At 39.6% G+C, this 23,407-nt stretch overlaps 1 protein-coding gene across 1 annotated transcript in view; it reads right to left on the bottom strand.

Moving 5' to 3' along the window:
• Positions 1–3,552: 3,552 nt before the first annotated feature.
• SACK1B (scaffolding CK1 anchoring protein B) overlaps positions 3,553–23,407 on the bottom strand; it is a 48,448-nt gene continuing 28,593 nt past the window's right edge. The window contains exons 3-5 of the mRNA XM_007434770.4: positions 18,198–18,362; positions 10,705–10,829; positions 3,553–6,321 (exon numbers count right to left, since the gene is read on the bottom strand). Coding sequence (XP_007434832.1) covers positions 3,918–6,321; positions 10,705–10,829; positions 18,198–18,362 — 2,694 coding nt within the window. The 3' untranslated portion in view covers positions 3,553–3,917. The remainder of the gene's footprint in view (positions 6,322–10,704; positions 10,830–18,197; positions 18,363–23,407) is intronic.

The following is a 23,407-nucleotide window of genomic DNA, read 5'->3' as shown; positions in this document are numbered from 1 at the left end:
CAAGGTTCCACATGACATTCTCATGGAAAAGCTGTTAACGTGATTTGGATGGCATTCCAATAAGATGGCTCCACAACTGGCTGATTAGTCACGCTGGCTGTACATTGAGTTGAGAGCAGTTGCCAATGAGGCCCTGCAGGGTTCTGTCTTTGGGTTGATATTATTTAACATTTGTATTAATGATCTGAATAAATGGAGTTGCTAGAATTTGTGGATGACACAAAATTAGGTCTGGCCAATGGCTAGAAATGACACAGTGAGATTGCAATCTAATCTGGAGAAGTTGGAAGAATTATTGTATCAAAGAGGCAAGGTGGGGATGACATCTTCTGCCACTGAATCCTAGTAACCTATTTATCATTTTATTACGATTTATTAATGTAATCTGTCTATAGCCAGAAACCTAATGGACTCCAGGCACCTTACAGAACTTAGTGTAAAAATACAATATAAAAATCCGTATTATAATTTCTTAAAATAATAAAATCTAAAACCTACTTTCCAAATAATATTAAAAATAGCAACCTAAAATTGTTCAACATGGTGACACTGGTTATAATTAATCCTCAAAGGTTTTCTGGAACAGCCATGTTTTCACCTGCTTCCAAAAAGCCAGGAGGGGGGCCCCATCCTTGCTTCAGGACAAGCTCTTCCAGAGTAGAGGAGCTGCTATGGAGAATGCCCACACTCAGGCCTCTTCCTGGTAGGTGAAAAGGATGCAGAGAAACTATTGAGGAAAGGCAGCCTGTAAGTTACCCAGGTCCTGAGCCATATAGTTTTTATATGACTGCAACCAGCACCTTGAAGTGCACTATTGGGAACCAGAGCAGATCCTGCAGCAGAGGTATAACATAGCAGTATCAAGACTGACCACTGAGAACACATTCTGGACCAGCTGAACTTTCCATGTAGAGTACAGTCCCATGTAGAGTAAGGTATGGAATCTAATCTAGAGATGACAAGGACATGAGCGACTGTCCTCAGTGCATCCTGCTTCATATAAGGCTGCAACCATCTCACCAGTCATAGCTGTGCAGAAGTCCCCCTAGCTATGGTCTCTGCCTGCTCTTTGAGTAGGAGCATAAGTCTAGGAGGCCCAGATTGTAAACCTGCTCTTTCTGGCTGAGCACCACCTCATCAAGGGCCAAATATGGTGCAAGCCTGCAATCAGTTGCTCCCTGAATCGATAGCTGCTCTGAGTCTGAGGCTGTTTTTCCATTCAAATGACAGCTTCCAGAATCCTGGTCATGACCCACATCACATCTCTTAACAGGCCTGGGATGCAGATGCACAGGTAGGTGTCATCTGTATGTTGACAATACCTCACCTGAAGCAAACAATGGCCCATCCAAAGGATGATTTAACACTCATTCTAGTTTTATGTAGATATTAATCAAGATGGCGAAGAGGCCTGAGCCATCAGGCACTCCATAACAAAGTGCCCCCTCAACTATTATTTGGACCTGACTGCTCAGGTAGGAGCAAAACCAGCATAACATCATCTCCCCCAATTCCTAACCCTCACAGGTGGTCCAGAAGGCACTATGGTTGACATCAAAAGGCACTGAAAGATCTAGGACAGTGTTATCCAAGCTTGGCCACTTTAAGATGAGTGGACTTCAACTCCCAGAATTCCCCAGCCAGCCATGCTGGCTGGGGAATTCTGGGAGTTGAAGTCCATTCATCTTAAAGTGGCCAAGTTTGGACAACACTGATCTAGGAGATTAAGGATAGTTGCACCTATGCATCTTCTTCCTTCCCATCACAAAACAGTTGTGATTTGATTTCTGTTCTTTGTATTCATTTTTTTTTAAAAGAAGATAATTAAGCATTTTTCACTTGCATTTATTAGGATTTCATTTGTGGTTCTTTAATAGCTTTCCCACTGCGTGTCCACTGTAACAATATATTGTAATGGTATACCAAATGAGGTAATTCAATTCGATTTGGTTCTTATTTTACAAACAGAAAAGTCTCTTTTGGCATTTGAATCATTGTAAAAGAGAAAAAGAAAACAAAAAAAATCTTTTAAGTTAGCATAAAATTTATTAGGGGAATTTTGAATATAATGCAATCCTATGGAATTTACACTGGTCTAGATTTACAAGCAAATGGTTGGCAACATACCATTTATGAAGAGAACTCTGGGTTTTTTTATGTTTTAGGGAAAGTGTCAGAAACATACATGGGGATTTTTCTTCCATGTGCTTTTGAACTGCAGAGGAACTTCTAGTTATCAGTATGGTTGGCACACTATCGGATTAAAGAAAATACTTTAATACAAATGGTATTCATGTAAACAATATGTAAGTGGTTAATCAATATATAAGTTGTTAATGTTTAAACTCTGAGGTATTGAAGACCATGTATTTAATGCCTCGGTGCAAAAGTGCAGAATGTCATTTTAAAATAAGGTTTCTGTTTCAACTAACTCGTCAGTGGAATTTGTGATTACAATCTCTGCTACAACTCAGCTATCTGCAAACATTTAAATGTGTAAGATTTACTCAGAATTTAATACCACTGAATTTGACGCTCACATACATGGACGCGGGCACATACAAAAGCCTCAGGGGAGTTGAGAATATTAAGGTTAAAACCTACCCTTGCCCATTTATGTTGCCAAAGCATTCAGTGTCCTGGCTTGGCTTCTACTCTTACAGGATTCTGTAGTCACACCCTTTAAATTAAAAGACTCATCTCCTAAAACACCATATTTTTACAAGGCCCAGTGATCATAAAGCAGTGTTGTTATAGACGTGGAAAAAACTCTGTGCTTGTGAGACCTTCTAAAATTAGGGCTTTTCAAGAATCTGACAGCAGCAACAGCATCACTAGTTGATTAAGAGAGGACAGAGGTCTTGGGTCACCCGTTAGAAGTTGCATACGTGTCTTCTGACTGTGGGGTTGAAAACAATCCTGCCCTTGACTACACAAAATACATAAATGCTGAAAAGGCAATGGGAGTAATTAAATATCTTCCAGCCATATTCAGGTTGTATAAAACAATCACCTAAGCCAAAGAATCTCGTTTGGAGATGAGTTGGTAGTTACCTCCTCTTTGCACGTGGATTCCCTAACTTCCTCTTTCCCCTAACACTAGTTTGGCGGTGATTTGCGAAATGGCCAATTGTGGTTAACTCGTTTGAAAACTTGCAAGCCGTGTCATGAGGCATTAGAAGCTATTAATTCCAGTTTGGCAACTGGAAAGTATGGTTAGAGAAAATCAGGAACAGAGAATACACATGTGAGAAGAAGGATAAAATGGTAAGCCCATGAGAATTTCCTGAGCACCCAGTCAGCAGTATTCACATAAAATATTAAGGCAGATTTTTTAAACAGTTTGTTGAAAAAGTTGTGGTGGCTTGATTCGTAAGTAATGCTAAGTCATAACTGGTGAGTTTGCACATGATCTACATGTGGCTGCTACTGAAGATTTGAGCTAGGCAAGAGAAGAATTTTTGCACTTCCAACACAAAAAATGTATCATATGCAATGTTAAAGAATGCATTTCCTCTAGAGAAAGCCAAACTGAAAAGCAGATAGACTATATGATGAGTAACAAATGAGCATTTATTATGAAAAAAAGGAGGAAATATCCTGAAATGTTGCAAGTGGCCTTTTTGTGACTGGAGTTCAAATGTTTTCTTTGGCTTGTTATGCCATATTTTTATTATGATCATTTTAAAAGACGCAACATCAAGGTGAATTTGAGCACATCTCAAATTCAATATACAAATACATAAAAACCCAATTCCAAAACTTCCATCAAGCCAATGTTTTGGAATGATTATTATATACATATATGGCAGTGTTCTGCAATAACTATAGTTAAGCTTTACGAAAGCTGCCCATCAGTCTAATTTGTTAAGTATTTACAACACTGAAAGGTTTTTAAAAGATCCCATATCTAGGTTTCACTTGTTTTTATACAAAAAATTCCCAAACTTTTGCATAATTCCTCGAAACTTGTTTTCGTTTGGATGCAATGGATGGTATAAACTAGGATTGTAACTAGCCACCTGATTGCTCCTTCCGTAATTATGATGGGTGGCCTTGCTATTTGCCTCTGGCAGTTGAGCGCTGGCTTTGGCTGTGTTGCTCATTGGCTGAGCTGAGTTTTCCATTTTGCAGAATGGTTCAAAGCGACTATAAACCCGCCTTTCACTCAAGCGAGGCCGCATCAGCTCCTCGTGAGGCTTCGTGCTGGACAGGCGAGAGCTTGGGGCACTGTTCCTTTGTGGAGGAACTGCGGCAGGAGCAGGCAGGGCTACTCGCTCACGGCTTGTGTTTGTATGTAACTCTCTGACATCTTGGTACTGAATTTGTTCTGTGTTAAATCTGGGAGCAGATGAGTCACCTGGAGGTACTTCTAACAGGATACTTTCCAAGGGTTTCACAGTAGGACTTCTTTTAGTATTTTCATCAGATGGAGCTTTTAGAGATTTTGGAGACTTCGGGGGCTTGGGAGATTTGGGAGTCTTAGGAGACTTGGGGGATTTAGGCCTTATGGCAACATCTTCTTTACTCTTATGTAGGCTCCCTTGTGAATTTGATGAGGAGGTTCTTTTCCTTCTTGGAGAACAATCTATCTTTGTTTCAGAAATTTTGGGCTTTTGATTTTCGTCATATTCTGATGTCAAAGTGTCAGAACTGCTACACATTCTGTAGAAGGCAGGAGTTTTGTTTTTGGACAAATTTTCCTTCTTTTCTGGTGTAAGATTCAACAATGACCTTAGTTTCTGTGATCCCTTTTTCAGGAAACTTGGGGAATTCTTATTCTCTTTCTTTAATGAGGCATCTTTATTAGGCTCTTCTTTGCTAGATTCAGCTAGTGCAGCTACAGAAACAGCCTTGGTAGTAGATGAGCCTTTTGGTTCAACTTTGTGGGTTTTATTCTCATCTGACACATGATTTGCCACACTGTGCAAGCTTTTAGAGTTTTTAAGGCTGTCCTCCAAAGGGGGCTTCATAGCTGTTGCATGCCTCAATCTACTCCTGTTTAATGTACTATAGACATAACTGGATGCCTCTTTGTTATCTCCGCGATCCATAATAGATTTTGAATGATCAAACATAGGAAAACTTCGCCTTTTCAATATATTTTCATTTTGATGATTCTTTAGAAATTCTGGTCTCCTTCTGTTTAGAGATGAATATAGGTAAGGAGGTTTCTCCTTAATGATAGGTGGTGTTACACTTGGTTTTATATCTTCTGAAATCTGCAAATTATGATTCTTTACTATATCAGGCTCCAGTGGGACATTAGTGTTTGGTTCTACCTTAGTATTAACAATTTCATCTTCCTGTTTAGGAATATGATTGGGTGTTGCTTTAGGTGTTTCACTGCCCTCTGAACCAATGATAGTTGAATTGGAAGAACTTGCACAGCTGTTTACTTCTTTCTGTTCTGGCAGCGTTGGCTTGAAAACAAACGAGGAGCGAAGCCGAGAATGAGCATAAAGGGCATGGGCTTTGATATTATCTGCTGCATCATAAGTATCGCCTATCCCTGAACCATTTGAATCCGCTGGAAAATCTGACTGATCATTTAAATACGATTCAATGCGCCAGTTACGTAGAAAAGATTTTGTGGTACGTTCAAGTGTTGGCATTCTCTGCTGGAGAAAACGGATATGACTGTCAGTTCCGTTGAAAGATCTCCGTACAATCGAGTTCCTGTCTGCAATATTGAGCTTTGGCTGTGGAAATCGATCAGCTAAGCTCTGCTGAGGCACTTTGTGATTTGTATAGCTTCCGTGCAATGAAGATACAATACTGAGACTATCAGATGGTACTTTCCAAATGTTTGGTGGATTATTTGCTCGATTAGTTGTTCTACTGAGCATCAAATAAGGAGTCCTTTCTGGTTTCTCCCCTGCATAACTGTGTCTTTTCCAATGTTCATTTACTTCGTTGGGCTGATACTGCTGTATTCTATTCTGCATATGAAAACCTGGAGCAAACTGTGTTTTATGAAATAGCTGATTTCTAGTATTGAACTTGTCATTTTCATTTATTCCATATCTAGCAGTACCTCGTGTTTTCAGAAAGCTGGAATCTAAATTGTGAATTTTCTCTTGCCACCCAGAAGGGTTACGCTGACTAGAAATTGAAGCTAAAGAAGAACGCGAATGCTGGTAAGCTTCATTTTCCCAGAGTGTTCGGCAGCTATTGATTCTAACTAATTCTGGAGCAAATGAACTGGGAACAGAAGAGCGGGCATACAATGTCCTAAATTCTTCATCAAATGATTCAACAAGTTGTCCTGTGATTATCTGGACCATACTGAGATTGGCTTTTTCAAATGACCACATAAAGCTGAAAGTTAAAAAAAAAAAAAAAAGGATAATTAACCATTTAAATCAGAAACAGATAAAAACTTTTGTGATATATTTATGACAGGTTTTTGTTTTGTAAGTACTACATTCAGAGGTCAAAATCTCCAAAGGGAAGTTATGAACGAACCCAAAATAGCAATCTGAAAACCTCACTAGCAAAAAGATATTCCTGATAACCAAGAGGCTAAAATATAGTTCAGATGTTAAAATGAAAATGAAAAATAATTTCATGTTGATAACCATGTGGACTATACAATGGATATAATGATCAAATATAATATATTTCCACTACTCTAAATAACTATCAAGAGTACATGGGGTAGATAATTATAGTTATCATCAAAACATCAATATTTTCCAAAAGGAAGCTCTATTATTTTTAAAACATTGGCGTTTTGTTAGGGTACGTCTAACCAAAAAGAATTTGTTCTACAATTAATTTGTCTGCATTATTTAACAAGTGTATAAATTGGTCCAACACTACTTCTATAATTTAGTTGTGAGACAGAATCCTAAAAAATAATTGATTTAGCATAAATATTTGATATAGTTAGCACTGTAAACCAAAAACTGTCATATTTGTTTACAATCCAACTCTAATGCATCAACTAAATATGCACTCAGTAGGACTTGCATGTAAGCCTGAGCACAGCATCTCTTTGTTACTAATTAAAACAATCAAACTCTACACAAGCTTTAAAAAGGGACTCCTGCATTAAGGGTTGACTCCTTAAAGTGCCTCTTAAACCAGCTGATGCCTGAAAAAAAGACATTACCAACTATTTTAACCTTAGGCTGAAGGCTTGATGTCTGGAGTACTATTTGCACATCATTTTTTGACGCTTCCCCAGAATATTATATGGAAAAATCTTAAGGTAAGGAACTCTTGTTCCCCTTATCTTCTCTGCAGCAGAATGGAGAGGGAGAGGTCATAAAAGTCAAGATGACAGTCATGACTTTGAGACTGAAGCCCCACCACTTTGTACACGTGTGCAACATCAATGGAAATACAAGAAGGGTAAGGTTTTGATCATGTTTGTGACTTTTTTTATCTCCCCAGATGCTACTGCTTCTCTGCCATATAGAAATGTTACAAAAGCAGCTGCAAATTAGGAATCACAGATCTGAAGAAATACTGCAGTATACTTATTTTGTGTGTCTGTTTGATTTATATGGGTGCCCATCTTTCCATAGAGAGTCTGGGTGGCTAGCAACATATAAAAATACATTAAGAACATAAAAACTACAATATATATAATAACCACCAAGGTAAAAAACAGCCCACAGCTTAACCTCACAGGCCTGCATTCACCGTTCAACCCCCATGATCAGGAACACATCCAGGTCTTCAAGGCTTTCAAAAAGGCTGACAGAGTTGGGACCAATCTAATCTTGGGGGTATGATATTAATATAATATATAATGATATATAATGATATAAAACTAATACACATTTATATAATTTACTGCTTTTTTAAGTTCTAATTGTTTCCGATTGCACAAAAGTATTATCAAAGGATCCTCCTATGGTATTACAAAGATAATAAATTCCTTTGAGAGGTACAGAACTAGCTGCATTAGTAGATGGAATGAATGGATATATTTGGCCTTGAGCTAAAGCAATGGAAGGGATATAAAAGTACTCTTGAAATACCCGAAATGATATTATATAGAAAGTTAACACCTGTCTTCTTTTGTTTAAGATTGCAGGACATGGAACAATGGAATTAAATAAGAGGAAGGTCTGATTTTTACTGTTTTTCTTTTATCTTTTTACCTCTTTTCTCATAACACTGGGAAACTGAGGGGGAAGGGACAGTTTTATTTTGATTAATCTGTGCAATGTGGACACAACTGAAGCAAAATAGATAATGCACTTGATCAGTTCTGCACTGGAGAGTAGAATGTCTCAGGACAGCTGGTCTGAGCTTTCTAATGCCTGATAAAAAGTGTCATCATTACTATCTATGAATTATCACCTATTAAAAAGAGTTATGTTAGGCAAAAAGACAACTTGCCCCAAAATACCTTGGATCCTTGTCCCTCCTGGTTGGTTAAAGCCACCAAGGAGGTGACTTTAGGGTGGGTACTGGCGGTGGTCAATTCATCCTTGCAGGAGGGGGTGTTCCCGAAGCCTTTCAAGGAGGCTTTGGTTCGCCCCCTCCTCAAGAAACCGTTGCTAGATCCCAACCTTCTGGACAATTTTCGTCCAGTCTCCCACCTTCCCTTTCTAGGAAAGGTGGTGGAAAAGGTGGTCGCACGGCAGCTTCAGAGGATCCTGGAGGAAACGGATTATCTGGACCCCTATCAGTCAGGTTTCAGGCCCGGTTATAAGACAGAAACAGCATTGGTTGGACTTGTGGATGATCTCTGATGAGAGCGGGATGGGCTGGTGCATCAATCCTTCCTCTTCTTGACCTTTCAGTGGCTTTCGATACCATTGACCATGGTATCCTTTTGGGTCGGCTGCAGGAGTTGGGGCTGGGTGGCACAGTGCTGTGCTGGTTCAGCTCCTTTCTCCAAGACTGAACCCAACCTGTGTTGATAGGGAGCGACAGGCCCAACCCATGGCCCCTACTTTGTGGGGTGCCTCAGGGTTTGGTGCTCTCGCCACTCCTATTTAACATCTACATGAAACCATTGGGTGAGATTATCCGGCACCATGGGATGAGGTATCATCAGTATGCTGATGATACTCAATTATACATCTCCATCCCAGGTGACCTAAGTGATGCTGTGGCTACCTTTTCGCAGTGCCTGGAGGCTGTAGGGGCCTGGATGTGGGACAACAGGCTTCAACTGAACCCTAGTAAGACGCAGTGGCTGTTGGTACAGGGAGCCTCAAAATCTAGGAGTTTCTCATCTTTGGTTCTTGACAGGGTTGCACTACCCCAGACAGACTCACTGCGTAATCTTGGGGTCCTCCTGTTTGAAGAGCAGGTGGTAGTTGTGGCTAGGAGGGCCTTTATGCAACTTCATGTTCTGCGGCAGTTAGGATTGGGAGGCTCTCCTCGATTGGGAGGCCCTCCACACAGCCACTCATGCCTGGTCACCTCCCAGTTGGATTACTGCAATGCACTCTACATGGGGCTACCCCTGAAGAGTATCTGGAAGCTACAGCTGGTGCAGAATGCAGTGGCACAGACAGTTCTGAATGCCCCCAGGGGGGCACATATAACACCGTTGTTACGCGAGCTGCATTGGTTGCCGGTTTGCTTCCGGGTCCAATTCAAGGTGTTGGTTATCACCTTTAAAGCCCTTCATGGCACAGGACCAGGTTATCTGAGGAGCTGTCTCGTCTCTGTTATATCAGCCTGCCCCACTCGATCTGGCAGAAGGGACATGTTGCAGACCCCACCAGTCAAGGAATTTCGACTGGTGGGATCTAAGAAGAGGGCCTTTTCTGTGGTGGCCTCCGTTCTGTGGAGCAGCCTTCCTCTGAGGGTGCGGTGTGCCCCCACTCTCATGGCCTTCAGAAAAGGTGTGAAATCCTGGCTATGCCAGAAGGCCTGGGGGTTGGATGGGGGCTCGCATCAGTGGATGTTGCTTGTGCGGTAATTGATTTTGCCCCCCCCGTCATCTTGAATATTTTTAGTATTTATGTACAGTATAGGGTATGTTTTACAGTCTGACTTTTAACTGATTAATTGATTTTAATTATGTGGTATTACTTTTAATTGTTCATGGGTTTTTGATTTTAATTGTGAGTCACCCAGAGTCACCCGTTGGGGGAGATGGGCGGCATACAAATAAAATAAATAAATAAACACAGTGAATTACATAGCTGTGTAAAAATTTGAACTATGGGTAGAAAAACATGTCAGGGTCTGTGTGTTCAATTCTTCCTTCTTCCCCACCCCCTCGTCTTAGGGGCAGACTAGGCATAGGTAGGGACATGGATGATATTACTGGAGTGGGGAGGAGTCACTTTTTCAGCTTGTCTGTCTTTGGGGTGAGGGGAGGAAGGAATTATGGGATGCTATTGACACAGCTCAGCAGCAGCCCCAGGACTTTCCTACTTTTATCAGAAAGATGAAAGCAGCACTGAGGCATCTGCAAACATGCACGTGATGTTATAAAGCATGTAAAAAGAAGGGCAGGGCTTGCACTTTAACACTGCAATGCTACTTTCATCAATCTGGCCTCCCTCCCCTCCCCCCAACAAAGGCCACTAGTTCACTCATTACAATCTTTAAGTCCTGAAACCTACATCCCAAACAGACCCTGTCCTTATCCTGAACATGCCACACTACAGCTTGTGTCGCTTTTAAATGACAGAAGTTGTATAATCCTCAAGCAGAATAGCAGAAAGAAATACAGTATTTTCATTTATACTGAAGAGACACAAATGCATAGATTCTTACCTATAGGTACCATACATAACTTTCTTACAATCAACAAGAAGAAACTTTTGTTCCATTTTTCCATGAAATTTTGCCCCTGACTTGGAGAAATAATCTTGTCCTTTTACAGTACGTACTCTCATGTTCTGCAAAAGAAGGCAATAAGTAATATAAAAAAACTAGAATGTTGTATTACTGAAGTTATATCACAACGCAAAGTGTATTTACTTAGAAGTAACTCCCCAAAGACTTAATGCTAAACAAGTATGCATAAAGTTGCATTTTAAGACTACATTACGCACCACACACTTAGGTATGTACTTTCTTTCATTAAGTCATCTTTAGATGAGTTCAGTAAAAAGTATTGCCTAGTGAGCGAGTTTAGGAGTATATTATTAGATGCTTCTAAGTTCTTGCTGCAAGCAGAGTTTAATATTCATTTAGCCAGCAGTAGGTACATACAGAAAGTGGTTTCCATATATAAATTAATTTGTCAGACAGGTGTCAGACATCCAGCAGCCAGGGTGTCACACAGTAATCCTGATAGTATAGATCAACTATGGTGCCTTCTAACCCTAAATTTTATCTAACTTTCCATCTGTGAGGAATGACATCCACAAGTATGATCAATGCCATCTCAGTACTATAACCCAGCTTGAAACCTGACTGAAAAGAATCTAGATAATCTGCTTGCTTCAGGGTCCTCCAGAGTCCAGATCTGCAGAGTCTCCAGGCACTGGGACGGGACTTAGATAGCATCACTTAGGTGGCCCAGGACCAAAATGCATAATTGGGTATCATCTTGATACCTGACCCCAAACCGACAGATGATCTCACATAGTGGTTTCATGTAGATGTGAAACAGAAGTTGAGAGCATCAACCTCTGCAGTACCCCATAAGTGAGGGGCTGTCAGCTCAATCTCCCTACCACCTGAAACTGGCCACAAAGATTGGACAAAAATTCTTGAGGGCAAACCACCACTTCCTTCAAAGTAGGGTGGAACATCCTCTCTCACAAAGAAGCATTCACCACCACATGCATCTACCTACATGTCATCTTCTGGAAGGCCTTAGTCAACCTAGAGAGACAGGGATCTAGAACACAGGTAGCAGAACTCCGAGCCCCAAGGACCCTGTCCTGAGGACTAACAGGGTCAAAGTCTTCCCAGCTAACCAAGCAAGACCATTTCTCAGACAACTGCATGGGACCTGCACAGCCAGAGCCCAACTGTGAGTGACTCATCCTCATAGTGACACTGCAAAGGTTCCCCTGGCTCCTCCTTACCCAGGAGGGACAAAATCACCTTAAAGAAGGCTACCAGCCAGTGATCTGCAGATGCAATAAGAATGGAAAAATAAATACATTCTCTGCTTTTATCGCCACAAGGTACTCCTTAATAAAGGCTTGGTTGAATTCACTCTTTGTTTTCCTCCAGGGACACTTTGGGCATCTCTTCTGCTGTTTCATCTTCTGGAATTCCTTTGAAAACCACAGAGCCCTCCAGAATCCACACAAACACAGTGTCTGCACAGGTGTATTCAATCCAAGGCTGTCATCACCCGCTCCTTCCAAGCAGGGACTAAAGCCTCAGTCAAGCCATGCAGCAGAGCTTCAGGAACAACTCCAAGTTCCCTCTAAAACCCATCTGGGTCTATCAAGTGCCTGGGGCAGACTAGTTTAATAAAACCTTTCTCCCTGAAGTGGGGAATAGCCACAGAGAATTCCAAGGAGTAGCCACAGAGAATTCCATCACAAGGGGGGACAATAACATGCCAACTCTAGATCAAATTCTGAGACAAAACCCAGATCTTAAGTGTGACCCTCACTTTTGTGGGTCACGCATTAAGATTGAGTTGGGCCATCAATAACTTGGATCAGGTCCATGATTGCCATGACAGCCATGAACTCCTAAGCTGTCTCTGGTTCTGAGCCCAAAGAAGGGAAGTTGAAATTCCTAAGTACCATAAGTTTAGGAAAATCCACTGCCAACTTGGTCACAGCATTGAGCAGCTTAGGTAGGTAACCAGCTATGCAACAGAGAGGCTGGAACAATAGCAGCAAACTGGTTTCAGGCCTGGTTATGGGACAGAAACAGCATTGGTCACACTTGTGGATGATCTCTGGCGAGAGCGGGATGGGGTAGTGCATCCATCCTTGCTCTTCTTGACCTTTCAGCGGCTTTCGATACCATCAACCATGGTTTCCTTTTGGGTCGGCTGCAGGAGTTGGGGCTGGATGGCACAGTGCTGTGCTGGTTCAGCTCCTTTCTCCAAGGCTGAACCCAACCTGTGTTGATAGGGAGCGAGAGGTCCAACCCACGGCCCCTACTTTGTGGGGTGCCTCAGGGTTTGGTGCTCTCGCCACTCCTATTTAACATCTACATGAAACCGTTGGGTGAGATCATCCAGCACCATGGGATGAAGTATCATCAGTATGCTGATGATACTCAATTATACATCTCCATCCCAGGTGACCTAAGTGATACTGTGGCTACCTTTTCGCAGTGCCTGGAGGCTGTAGGGGCCTGGATGTGGGACAAGTTTCAACTGAACCCTGGTAAGACACAGTGGCTGTGGGTACAGGGAGCCTCAAGATCTAGGAGTTTATCATCTTTCGTTCTTGACAGGGTTGCACTACCCCACATAGACTCAGTACGTAATCTGGGGGTCCTCCTAGACTCACGACTCCTGCTCGAAGAGGAGTCATGCAACTTCATGTTGTGCAGCAATTATGCCCCTTCCTCGATTGGGAGGCCCTCCACACAGTCACTCACGCCCTGGTCACCTCCCAGTTGGATTACTGCAATGCACTCTATGTGGGGCCACCCCTGAAGAGTATACGGAAGTTACAGCTGGTGCAGAATGTGGCGGCGGAGACAGTTCTGAATGCCCCTAGGGGGCACATATAACACTGCTGTTATGTGAGCTGCATCGGTTGCCAGTTTGCTTCTGGGTCCAATTCAAGGTGTTGGTTATCACCTTTAAAGCCCTTCATGGCACAGGACCAGGTTATCTGAGGAGCCATCTTGTCCCTGTTATATCAGCCTGCCCCACTCGGTCTGGCAGAAGGGGTATGTTGCAGACCCCACCAGTCAAGGAATTTCAACTGGTGGGATCTAAGAAGAGGGCCTTTTCTGTGGTGGCCCCTGCTCTATGGAACAGCCTTCCTCTGAGGGTGCGGTGTGCCCCCACTCTCATGGCCTTCAGGAAAGGTGTGAAATCCTGGCTATGCCAGAAGGCCTGGGGATTGGATGGGGGCTCGCATCAGTGGAAGTGGCTTGTGCGGTAATTGATTCTGGCCCTCCATCATCTTGAATGTTTTTAGTATTTATGTATAAAGTTTGTTTTACAGTTGATTTTTAATGGATTAATCCATTTTAATTATTTATGGGGTTTTGATTTTAATTGTGAGCTGCCCAGAGTCACCCGTTGGGGGAGATGGGCGGCATACAAATTTAATAAATAAAAATAAACTCATCTGCTCCCTAAAATGCAAGTTTACAGACAAAGACTCACACCCAGTTATCTATGTGACAGTGCTCCTACTAGTTACCAGAGTCTCTTGGGTGACAACAGGCACTCCACTACCTCTGTTCCAGAGCTGCAGCTGGTGCCACACACAAAACCCAAGTGGGCACATTTCCAAAAGGGAAACTCTGCCCCCAACTAGGTTTCAGTAATGCATATCAGGTCAATCCTGTTTCCTGACACAATTAAATTTAAAATCAGCACAACACTGGTGTTTTTTTTCATAACTTAGAACCCATGTACCTGACAAAATGACTGTCCCAACCCCAACTGGATGGTGCTTTCCTCTGCGTGTCACCCCCATCTGAGGTGGTTATCAGAGAGATCTTTTTTAATAGTGGCATCTGATATACTGAATTCTCTCCCAGAGACTGTAGTGAGGTGCAAACAGGAAAAAATACCTTTGTTCTTCTAGTATTCTCAGTGTTTTATTGTTCTTATTTCTGCTATGTTTTCTTGTATTCTGTACCTTTATTTATTGTTTTCTTTATAAACTACTTTAGAAGCAATGTGAATATATAAATCTCTAAAACAAAATAGATGATTCACATAACAAGTAATCTTAGTTCATTCATTCCACCCAAATATTTGGCAAATTAGAAATCACCTTAATATACTCCTATCCATTATAGCTGTTTGCTGTAAGTAGCAAATTTTATAAGGGTAAAATAAGCCAAACATGTTTATCACCTATTAAAAGAACGGGAACATCCTGTGTAAGCACAGTTATGCCACATCATTGCAATGATACCATCTTATTACACTTGCAATCAATAAGATGTAGTTTGTTTTATCTGCAGACATAATGTACAAGCAGAAAATAGGCATTAATGAAATACCTTTCTCACAAGTGGGAGACACAGTGTTTTTCTATTTGGACATAATGAGATATTTCCTTCTGAATTCAGATGCTATTAGAAAATACATCTGTTGTTTTAACCAGTGTTAAATCTTATCACTGATACTCTTTAATGAAGGAGATTAACTCACTATGTATGTTCACAATTATTAAATTAATAACATTAGGACCAGCAGTGATTCACATGGGTGGAAGAAAATATTGGAGGAGGAGGAAGACTCTTCTCTAAATATTCTAGTGTCTGAACAAGTTTCCTTCAGAGGTCTTCTTTGCTTGAGTATCTTCTACTTCTCCTCATAGGCTAACCATTTAGTTGCCCTATATTTGGCTCAATCCACTCCACTATTCTGAGGGAAAAGGCAAAATGAGAAGATAGTTGCTACTCCTGTTTATGTCTACCATTTCTTGTTCAATTAAAAGAGATCAGCTGAACAGGCAGCAGCAAGTAGTAGGAGTATGACAGGTTCAAAGTACATTGGAAAGTGTAGGCTTCAGCAGTTACTAAGAGAGAAGTCCCCACAACTGCTTGAACTTAAAGTATCTCCCACCAAAACCTGGATCGTATTCTGAAACTCAGAAATCAAACATACCCAAATGGTCTCAGTTAAGCTGCCATTAAGATCTGGGATCACAGATTCAATGGTCTCTGGACAACAAGTATTTCTTCCTATGCAGCCACATGGTAGTTTATTCTGTGGATATCCCAGAATGCAATGGCTGTATAGTGGCAACACCAGTGGATACTTCTGTTTACCCCTTCTATAAAAAATTTGTTTTCTGCCACTCCTTCTCCAAATATGATGATAAAGCAACAGCAACGGTAGTTTTCACAAGACCCCTCTATCAGAAAGAGGACATTTTATCACTGTCCACTTCTCTACCAACCTAATATATTCACTCCTTTGTCTCAGTAAGACAGTGGTGGTATAATCCTTTGACTGTTGGACAATCTATACATACGGAGTTAGCATACAATATTCCAGCTTAGAGCCATTTTGTGAAGGTTTTCAGGGATTGTTGGTCCTTTTAATGAGTTTCCACATGTGGTATTTGTTATAATTTCTTTTAACAGTGCTAAAGCTCCTTTGTGACACCTCAAGTACAAACAACCATAATAATATAAAAGTGAACAACCACAACAATGGCAACAAAAGCCAAAAAACAAAACTAATGGAAAGTTTTGAGGGAGAAGTGTATTTTTGCCTCTTCCAAATGGCAGTACAGAAAAAACAAACTTACACCTCCTCAGGAAGCTGATTACATAACTTTCTGGGCATTTCACTAAAGCTTTGCATCAGGCAGCCAAAATTCTAATTTTGCAGAGCAAGGCAACAAAACAGACCCTGACCTGCAACAGAGCATAAACAATAGAGGAGCTCACCGTAAGAGGAGAATTTATGTCTCAGGATATGATGGACTTTTTAAAAAACAAGTTCCATAATCTGATAGGTTTGCCCAGCCATCGTTCACCAAATGTGAGACTACCTGTTCGCTGAAGGAATCTTCCAAAGCAGAACATAAATGATCTTTGTATCATTTTGGAACAGCAGTTGAGACGATATTGGCCACTACACTAATCTTTCCTTTACAAATGTTTTGCAGATACTTGCTTTTAAATAATACAATTATATAACACAGGATATGTGTTATAAACTTTAGGATGGCATAAAATAATGAGCTGTCACTGAAAATGTAAGATATTAACATTGGCACCCTACGCATATAAATGAACTGTTTTAGAACTTTTTTTTTTTTGAGAAAGTAAAGCACACCCACCCACACAAATCTTAGTCCTAATATAAAGCCAAACCATACTAGTTGTTAACAAGCCTTATTAACAAGGCTTGTTCCCATGGGTTCATTCCCCCCATTTCTATACTTAGAAAAAAGTATTACTGAATCAAATGAGAATATATTGGTGTAAATATTCTCAGGATTATGTCACCCTCACAGACATTTTTGTGAGCATAACCTCACTGACATCAATAGGATTTACTTCTGAAATGTGATTATAGTTATTACTACTACTACTACTACCACTAGTGTATACAGTATTAGTCTCCCTCCCTAGTGGTGCATAGGATCAGACTGTAATCTTTTCACTGGGAGAAAATGCTGGAAATTAATAACAGCACAGTAATGTAGAAACACACTATTTCCAGTCGTAATCATCTCACCAATATAATCTATAATATAATAATCCATTTCATGTATTAAAACGTCATTATCTCTGTATGAACCACTTACTATTGACTATTAGGCAACTAATGCGCAGATAAAGCTAGCATGTTATTACTTGCCAAAATATTTGGATTGTAAGATTCCTCAGCTTAGCTGGAAAACATTCTATAAATGAACTGTTTTAGAACTTTTTTTTTTTTGAGAAAGTAAAGCACACCCACCCACACAAATCTTAATCCTAATATAAAGCCAAACCATACAAGCTGTTAACAAGCCTTATTAACAAGGCTTGTTCCCATGGGTTCATTCCCCCCTCTTCCCCTTGTTGCGTGGGTTAAGTTTATTCACTGTTTTCTAGTTCACAGCAGACCATAATCTATAGTATCTTAAACTGGGCAAAGAAAGGTTTGCAATTTTTGTCTGTAAGCAAACTTTTAACCAAAACTTTAAGGCTGTGCAACACTTCATATTCGGTCTCTAAAAAGGGCATCAGAGTGTGTGGAGATGAAACATAGCACCTGTCTACATTGCCTTTAAGTAACAAGTATGCGATATCATGGAAAGATGCCATGCTTTACAGTGTTGTAGGAAGGTGCTATGCATGTACTCTCACATGCTCTGAAGCACCTTTTAGAGATTGAAACAGGTTCACACAGCCTACAAAACAGTACATTAAGGCATGTTGTTCAGCTGAAAATAAGTGAGGATATTGGACTGACAGTGGAGGAAAGAAAGGATGGGAGAAGAAAGTATCTACTGATTTAGGAAAAAAACAAATGAAACTATTTCATAAATGTTTTAAGCTAGAGTTTCTAACTACAGTATAAACATGAAATATGCATCTTTAATATTCTAGTAATCTGTATATTATAAAGCAAGAGAAAGTAAAGTTTCATTCATATGTTTGAATTGCCAACGTACTAAACATTACCCTTCTATACTTACCCTGAGCCTTTGGACTTGACAACCTTGTTTCTCTGTCATCTTAAGAAAATGGCTGAAGTTTGATTCATCTAGTAGAAGATAGACTGAAATTCCTCTGGTGGATGCTTCTACAATTTCTTTGAAAATATCTACATCTGTAAATATATCCATAACTATGGCAATAACCTAGGTAACGGAAGAAAGAGAAAGTTGTTATACCATTTTACACGTTAACAATAACTGAAATTAAAATATTACAGCTTTTTGTAATTCACCTTTTTGATAGTGCACACAGGATGATACTATTCATTTATTAATATGAGGCCTTACACATATACCTGTAAATAATCCTTAGTTGCTTCACTCAAAAATAAGCAATGAACAATAAAACTGAACTGCATTTAAATCAGCATCATAAAACAATCTAAAGTTTAGAGCAGTTAAAACACACATAAATAAAACTATCAACTGTTCCTATGCCTAATTTAAAAAATGCAAACATAAAATATATAATTCATGAAAGATTGATCTGAAATAAATGGGTTTTGAAAACCTACTTAAATATTGGCAGAATTTGCCACAACCAACTTCTAATGAACCATAATAGATTGGTCTATTATTGAATAATTGCCTTCTTCTTTACACAGGAGAGTGACTGTGAGTTACTTTCTAAATTCTTGCATCAAAACATCAAATGTGTTTCTTTTATCACTAAGAATGAATTATTTCGAACACTTGGCTTGGTTCTCACCAATTTGGCTTCCAAATTGATATACACAAATTGCAGTGTAAGCTAGCCAGCTGACAACAAGGACAATACACTGAATAACTAATAATGTTGTAGAATCTTAAAAGACTAACATTGCTGTCATGAAATTGTTAGTTTTGAAGTATCACAAGGCTCTTTGTTTTTGTTTGTTTCAACAGACTAACACTACTATCTTTCTTGATTATGTCATGTAATTCCATGGTTTTTCTTATGTGGCTGATAGGAATAACTGAATGAAATATTTTATGAAAGCAGATACTTGCTGCAAAAATAGCATTATTTTAAATTGTATCTTCACAGAATGCTAGGATTCAAAGGGACTCTGGAGATCTTCTAGTTCAACCTCATGTCTAGTACAATAATCCTGCATCACAGCTTCCCTGACAGATAATCATCAAATCTCTGTAAAGAAAAGTCCACCATTTCCTGAGGAAGTCTGTTCTACTGTTGAACAGCAATTCACATTACAGGTTTGACTCTGATATTCAACCAAAATCTGCATCCTTGTTATTTGAACCTATTGCTCTTTTGAACAAGTCTGCCCTATGTTCCATATGATAGCCCTTCAAGTACTTGAAGAGAAGTATCATGTCTCCCTGCAAACTTCTCTTCTCCAGCCCTCTAATTGTATTGTGCATATTTTTCCTTCCAGGGCCCCTACCATCTGGTTGAGAAACTGGAGCATGTCCAGAGGAGAAAAAGCAGAGAGCAATGTTTTTCTTAAAATGTGGAACTAGATGCAATGTTCCAAGTGTAGCCTGATCAACAGAGAACAGACAAGAATGTTGATACGTACGGTACTCTTATGCTGAAACCACTCCTTAGCCTAATTCCTAAGATTTTAAGATTCAAGTGGATGACAAAACACTGCAAATTATAGCACAAAACATTATACAAAACCAGTTACGCTTGCAAAAGAGGAATAAAAGGGCTGTTTAGGTGCATTTTTAGGAATGAGTAAAAGGATTGGCAAGTAATAGCCCTCCAAATATTTCAACACTATCTGGACAGACATACACTGCTTATCTCTTGTCTAATGAAACAATTATACTTTTGATGTCCCTCAGTGAAACAAAATATATTAATGAAGGCAATATATCTGACTGTAAAAATCTGAATTAAATGAGATAATAGGCCTGAAGATCCTGGAAGGTGAAAAAGAACTCAAGACCAAGTGACAATTAATTATAGAATTCTAGAGACTTCCAACTTCTGGAGGAAAAAATGGTATACTGAAGACAGCTCTGTGAAAAGCAGAGTTGATGACCGTGGCAAAGAACAAAGAGCCAGTGAGTAGATTGGCTCTTTGAACCTCTCTGGACAAAGAGAGATGGGAGATCACCACAACTGCTCCAGTTGCTCCTCGTGAGGAGTGTGCAAGACAGCGGTCTCCAGTGGGTTTTGAGTACTGGGAGACGAGGGAATAGCTATCTTGCTCAACCCGCAGTTGGTGCTTTTAAAAGACACTAAGTTCACATACTTCCTTTCTAATCACATTTGGAAATCGCTTATTAACTATTTTTCAGCTATTAGAAACCTTTGGATTGACAAGTCTGAGAACACTGGGTGAGCCTGCCTTCAGTCCTTAATGAAAGAAAATTTTAACTACATGCTTAAGAACTTTTTAAAAATTTGAAATAAATAGCAAAAAGCTAATTAAGACTTTGATTTTAGAAAGTTATAAGTGAATTAAGGGTTCAGATAAATTTGAAATAAGATTTTGGAATTAATTATAAAGACTCCTTCCCATGAGAAAATCAAATTGTTTTGAATTTTTTAAAAAAACATAAGATTTTAAAAAGTTGGACACTAGAGAGAAGATTTCAATTAAAGGAGAAGAACACATAAACTTGACTAACAGTTATAGAATGGCGCAAAATAATCTACACTGGAAATACTGAGGGACACTTTTGAAAAATGGAGTCAAAAGTTAATATTAAAAAGGTCAACAGCAATATCTCCCTCTATAGATAGACTGTGTCTAAAAGATGTTATGGAAGAGAAACAAGTTTTACCTGACAAGACAGAGACTGAGTTGAAAGTAGATTTACAAATGACAGACTACAAGAATGGCATGGGAAAAACACTGGACATACACAAGAAACTGGCTGATATTTTAATAATAAAGGGACATACAAACAATAAACCAAGAGAATGACCTGAATAATTTTTCTATATTGGAGTTACAAAAGAGATTAGTTAAAGCTTTGAGGAATTTCATGAGAAGGGATAAAAAAATGAAATCAAGTTCTGTGACATTATTTGAATGGACTAAAGATTAAGATTGTTAGAAGTAAAAGGAAGGAATATAAAGTAGGTTTATTTGATCAAAGTTATAATAGATATGTTGTTATTTCTGGTAGCCCTTAATGGACTTTTGCTGACATCAGGAATGAAATGATGATGCTTTATGGATTTTATAGATAAGAAATAGGATATGGGAAGAAGAGATCATTTGTTGTAATTTAAGAAATGAAAAGTTACTAAAATTGTTTATACTTGTTATGGTAAAGGTTGGAAGTAACTTCTTTATATATTTTTTTCTTTACTATATTCCTTTCCTTTCTTTTTTCTTTCTATTCTTTTATGTCTTTTCTTTTTTTCTTTTCCCTTTTTCCCTTTTACTCTTTCTATTTTTCTATCTTTCATTTAGTTTGTATTAGTTTTTACTATTGTAATTATCATCTTTAATAAAATTACTTGAAAAAGAAAAGAATTCTAAAGGCTAAGATTTAAACAATTTTAAAGTAAACCCATTTTTTATGAGCCAAGAACAAGGAAGAGTTTCATTCTGAGTGAAAGAATGACAGGCATGGAAAGAAGGGGATGCTTAATCTTTCCTTACTGATAAGGTTTTTTTTGCTATAAACTGACTCATGTTTCAGTAGGCGAGAGGGTTTTCTGCTTGCCCTCTCGCCAACTCCCTAAAATTCTGGATGTATGTTCACCTTAAACAAAAGCTGACATACAATGAATAAAGAAGTGCTGATAAATTATTCTGTGCAAGCTGATGTTAATGATCAGTAACAAACTCTACTACATGGTATTTGCACTGGTGGTGCCAACTGTTGGAAGACAAAAATATCTGGAGTGGGGAGAAAGAGACACTTGAGCAAAGATACATTTAGACCTATGTTAAGCACTTTAAGCAGACAGTAACGTATAATATCCTAATATCATTAGTCCATACAGGGGTTGATTGAGCGTAACAATCAACAAAATCAAACAAAAACCAAGGGCTTTGGCTATAAACTCTTTTCAAGTTCCTTTTGCAGGAAATGGGTAGCCAATCTTTTAGCAAAGGCTGATGACTCTGAGATCTGGGCAAGAAGTGTTTGTATAGACTTATGTGAAGGATACCTCAAACAGTGGATGATTATATGATATTGGTCCAAAACTATGAAGGCCCAGAGTTTCTAGGCAAAAAATTGCACTACTCAGAAAGTATTATTGTGCTTGTCAATCCTGCTAGTTCAGTGAACTACAGGTAGTCCCCAGGTTATGTTGCTAAGTCATACAGTAGTAAAGCACAATGTTATGTGACTGCATCGCTTAGCAATGACAATCCCAGCAGTCCCAGTTGCCATTGTAACCCCAAGATGTGTGGATCATTAAGTGGGAAGTGGCAGGAATCACAGGTGAGGAGTGTGGGGGTGCTGCGGGGGTGAGGGAGTTCCTGGCTTTGTGTGAGTTGAGGGAGGCCAGGAGAGGCCTCACACCTGGTGCAGGCTGCACACAAGCACAGAAAGGCCAGGGGAGGTGGACAGCATGGTAGGGCACGAGTGCAGGAAAGCTGGGGATGGACTGCACAAGCTCAATAGCTGTTCTGGATTACTGACTTCTCCCTCCCCAGCCCTCTATTTTCTCTCAATATTTTGGAATTACAATTAATGCTTTGTCTTGATGGCTGGATGGCTACCCTCCAACCATGAACAGATTGTGAAGTCCTAGTTGCTGAGCTTGTTTGCTTGCTTGCAGCTGTTTCATTACTTGACTAGGTAACATCATCAGTGCTAGTGAGTGTGGAGATTGCTCCCTGCTTATATACAATAGCTTGCCCTGCTAGGGTTGGTGGGGATGTGGTTTTCTCCTTGATAGTTCCTTGATTAGGGTATTGTTTTCTACTTGGTTGTTTGTCTGGTGTTAATCTCTGCTTATCTGGGTATTGGCTGCTGGAGAGGATGTGTTCTAGCCTTTGTTTCCTTCTTAGCTTTTTTATTGTCTCTTTTGAATGGTGTATAAATGTGGTTTATCTCTATGTATCTATTGATGGCTGATTTGTCTGAATGCCAAGTTTCCAGGAATTCCCTAGCATTTTTGGATTTAGCTTGATCTAGGATGCTCACAGTTTTCCAGTTGAAACTATGGTTGAATCTGTCCATGTGTTGTGAGATTAAGGAATTTTCATTGTGTCTTCTGACTGTTAGGTGGTGTTCATGGATGCACTCTGCTAGTCTTCTGA

Source organism: Python bivittatus, unplaced genomic scaffold (genome assembly GCF_059951505.1).
Source record: "Python bivittatus isolate LINGU-HERP-01145 unplaced genomic scaffold, Pbiv_v1 ctg000020_np1212, whole genome shotgun sequence".
NCBI classification, from domain to species: Eukaryota; Metazoa; Chordata; class Lepidosauria; order Squamata; family Pythonidae; genus Python; species Python bivittatus.
The sequence above is the reverse complement of the archived record's forward strand: the minus strand, read 5'-3'. Positions and strand labels throughout refer to the sequence as shown.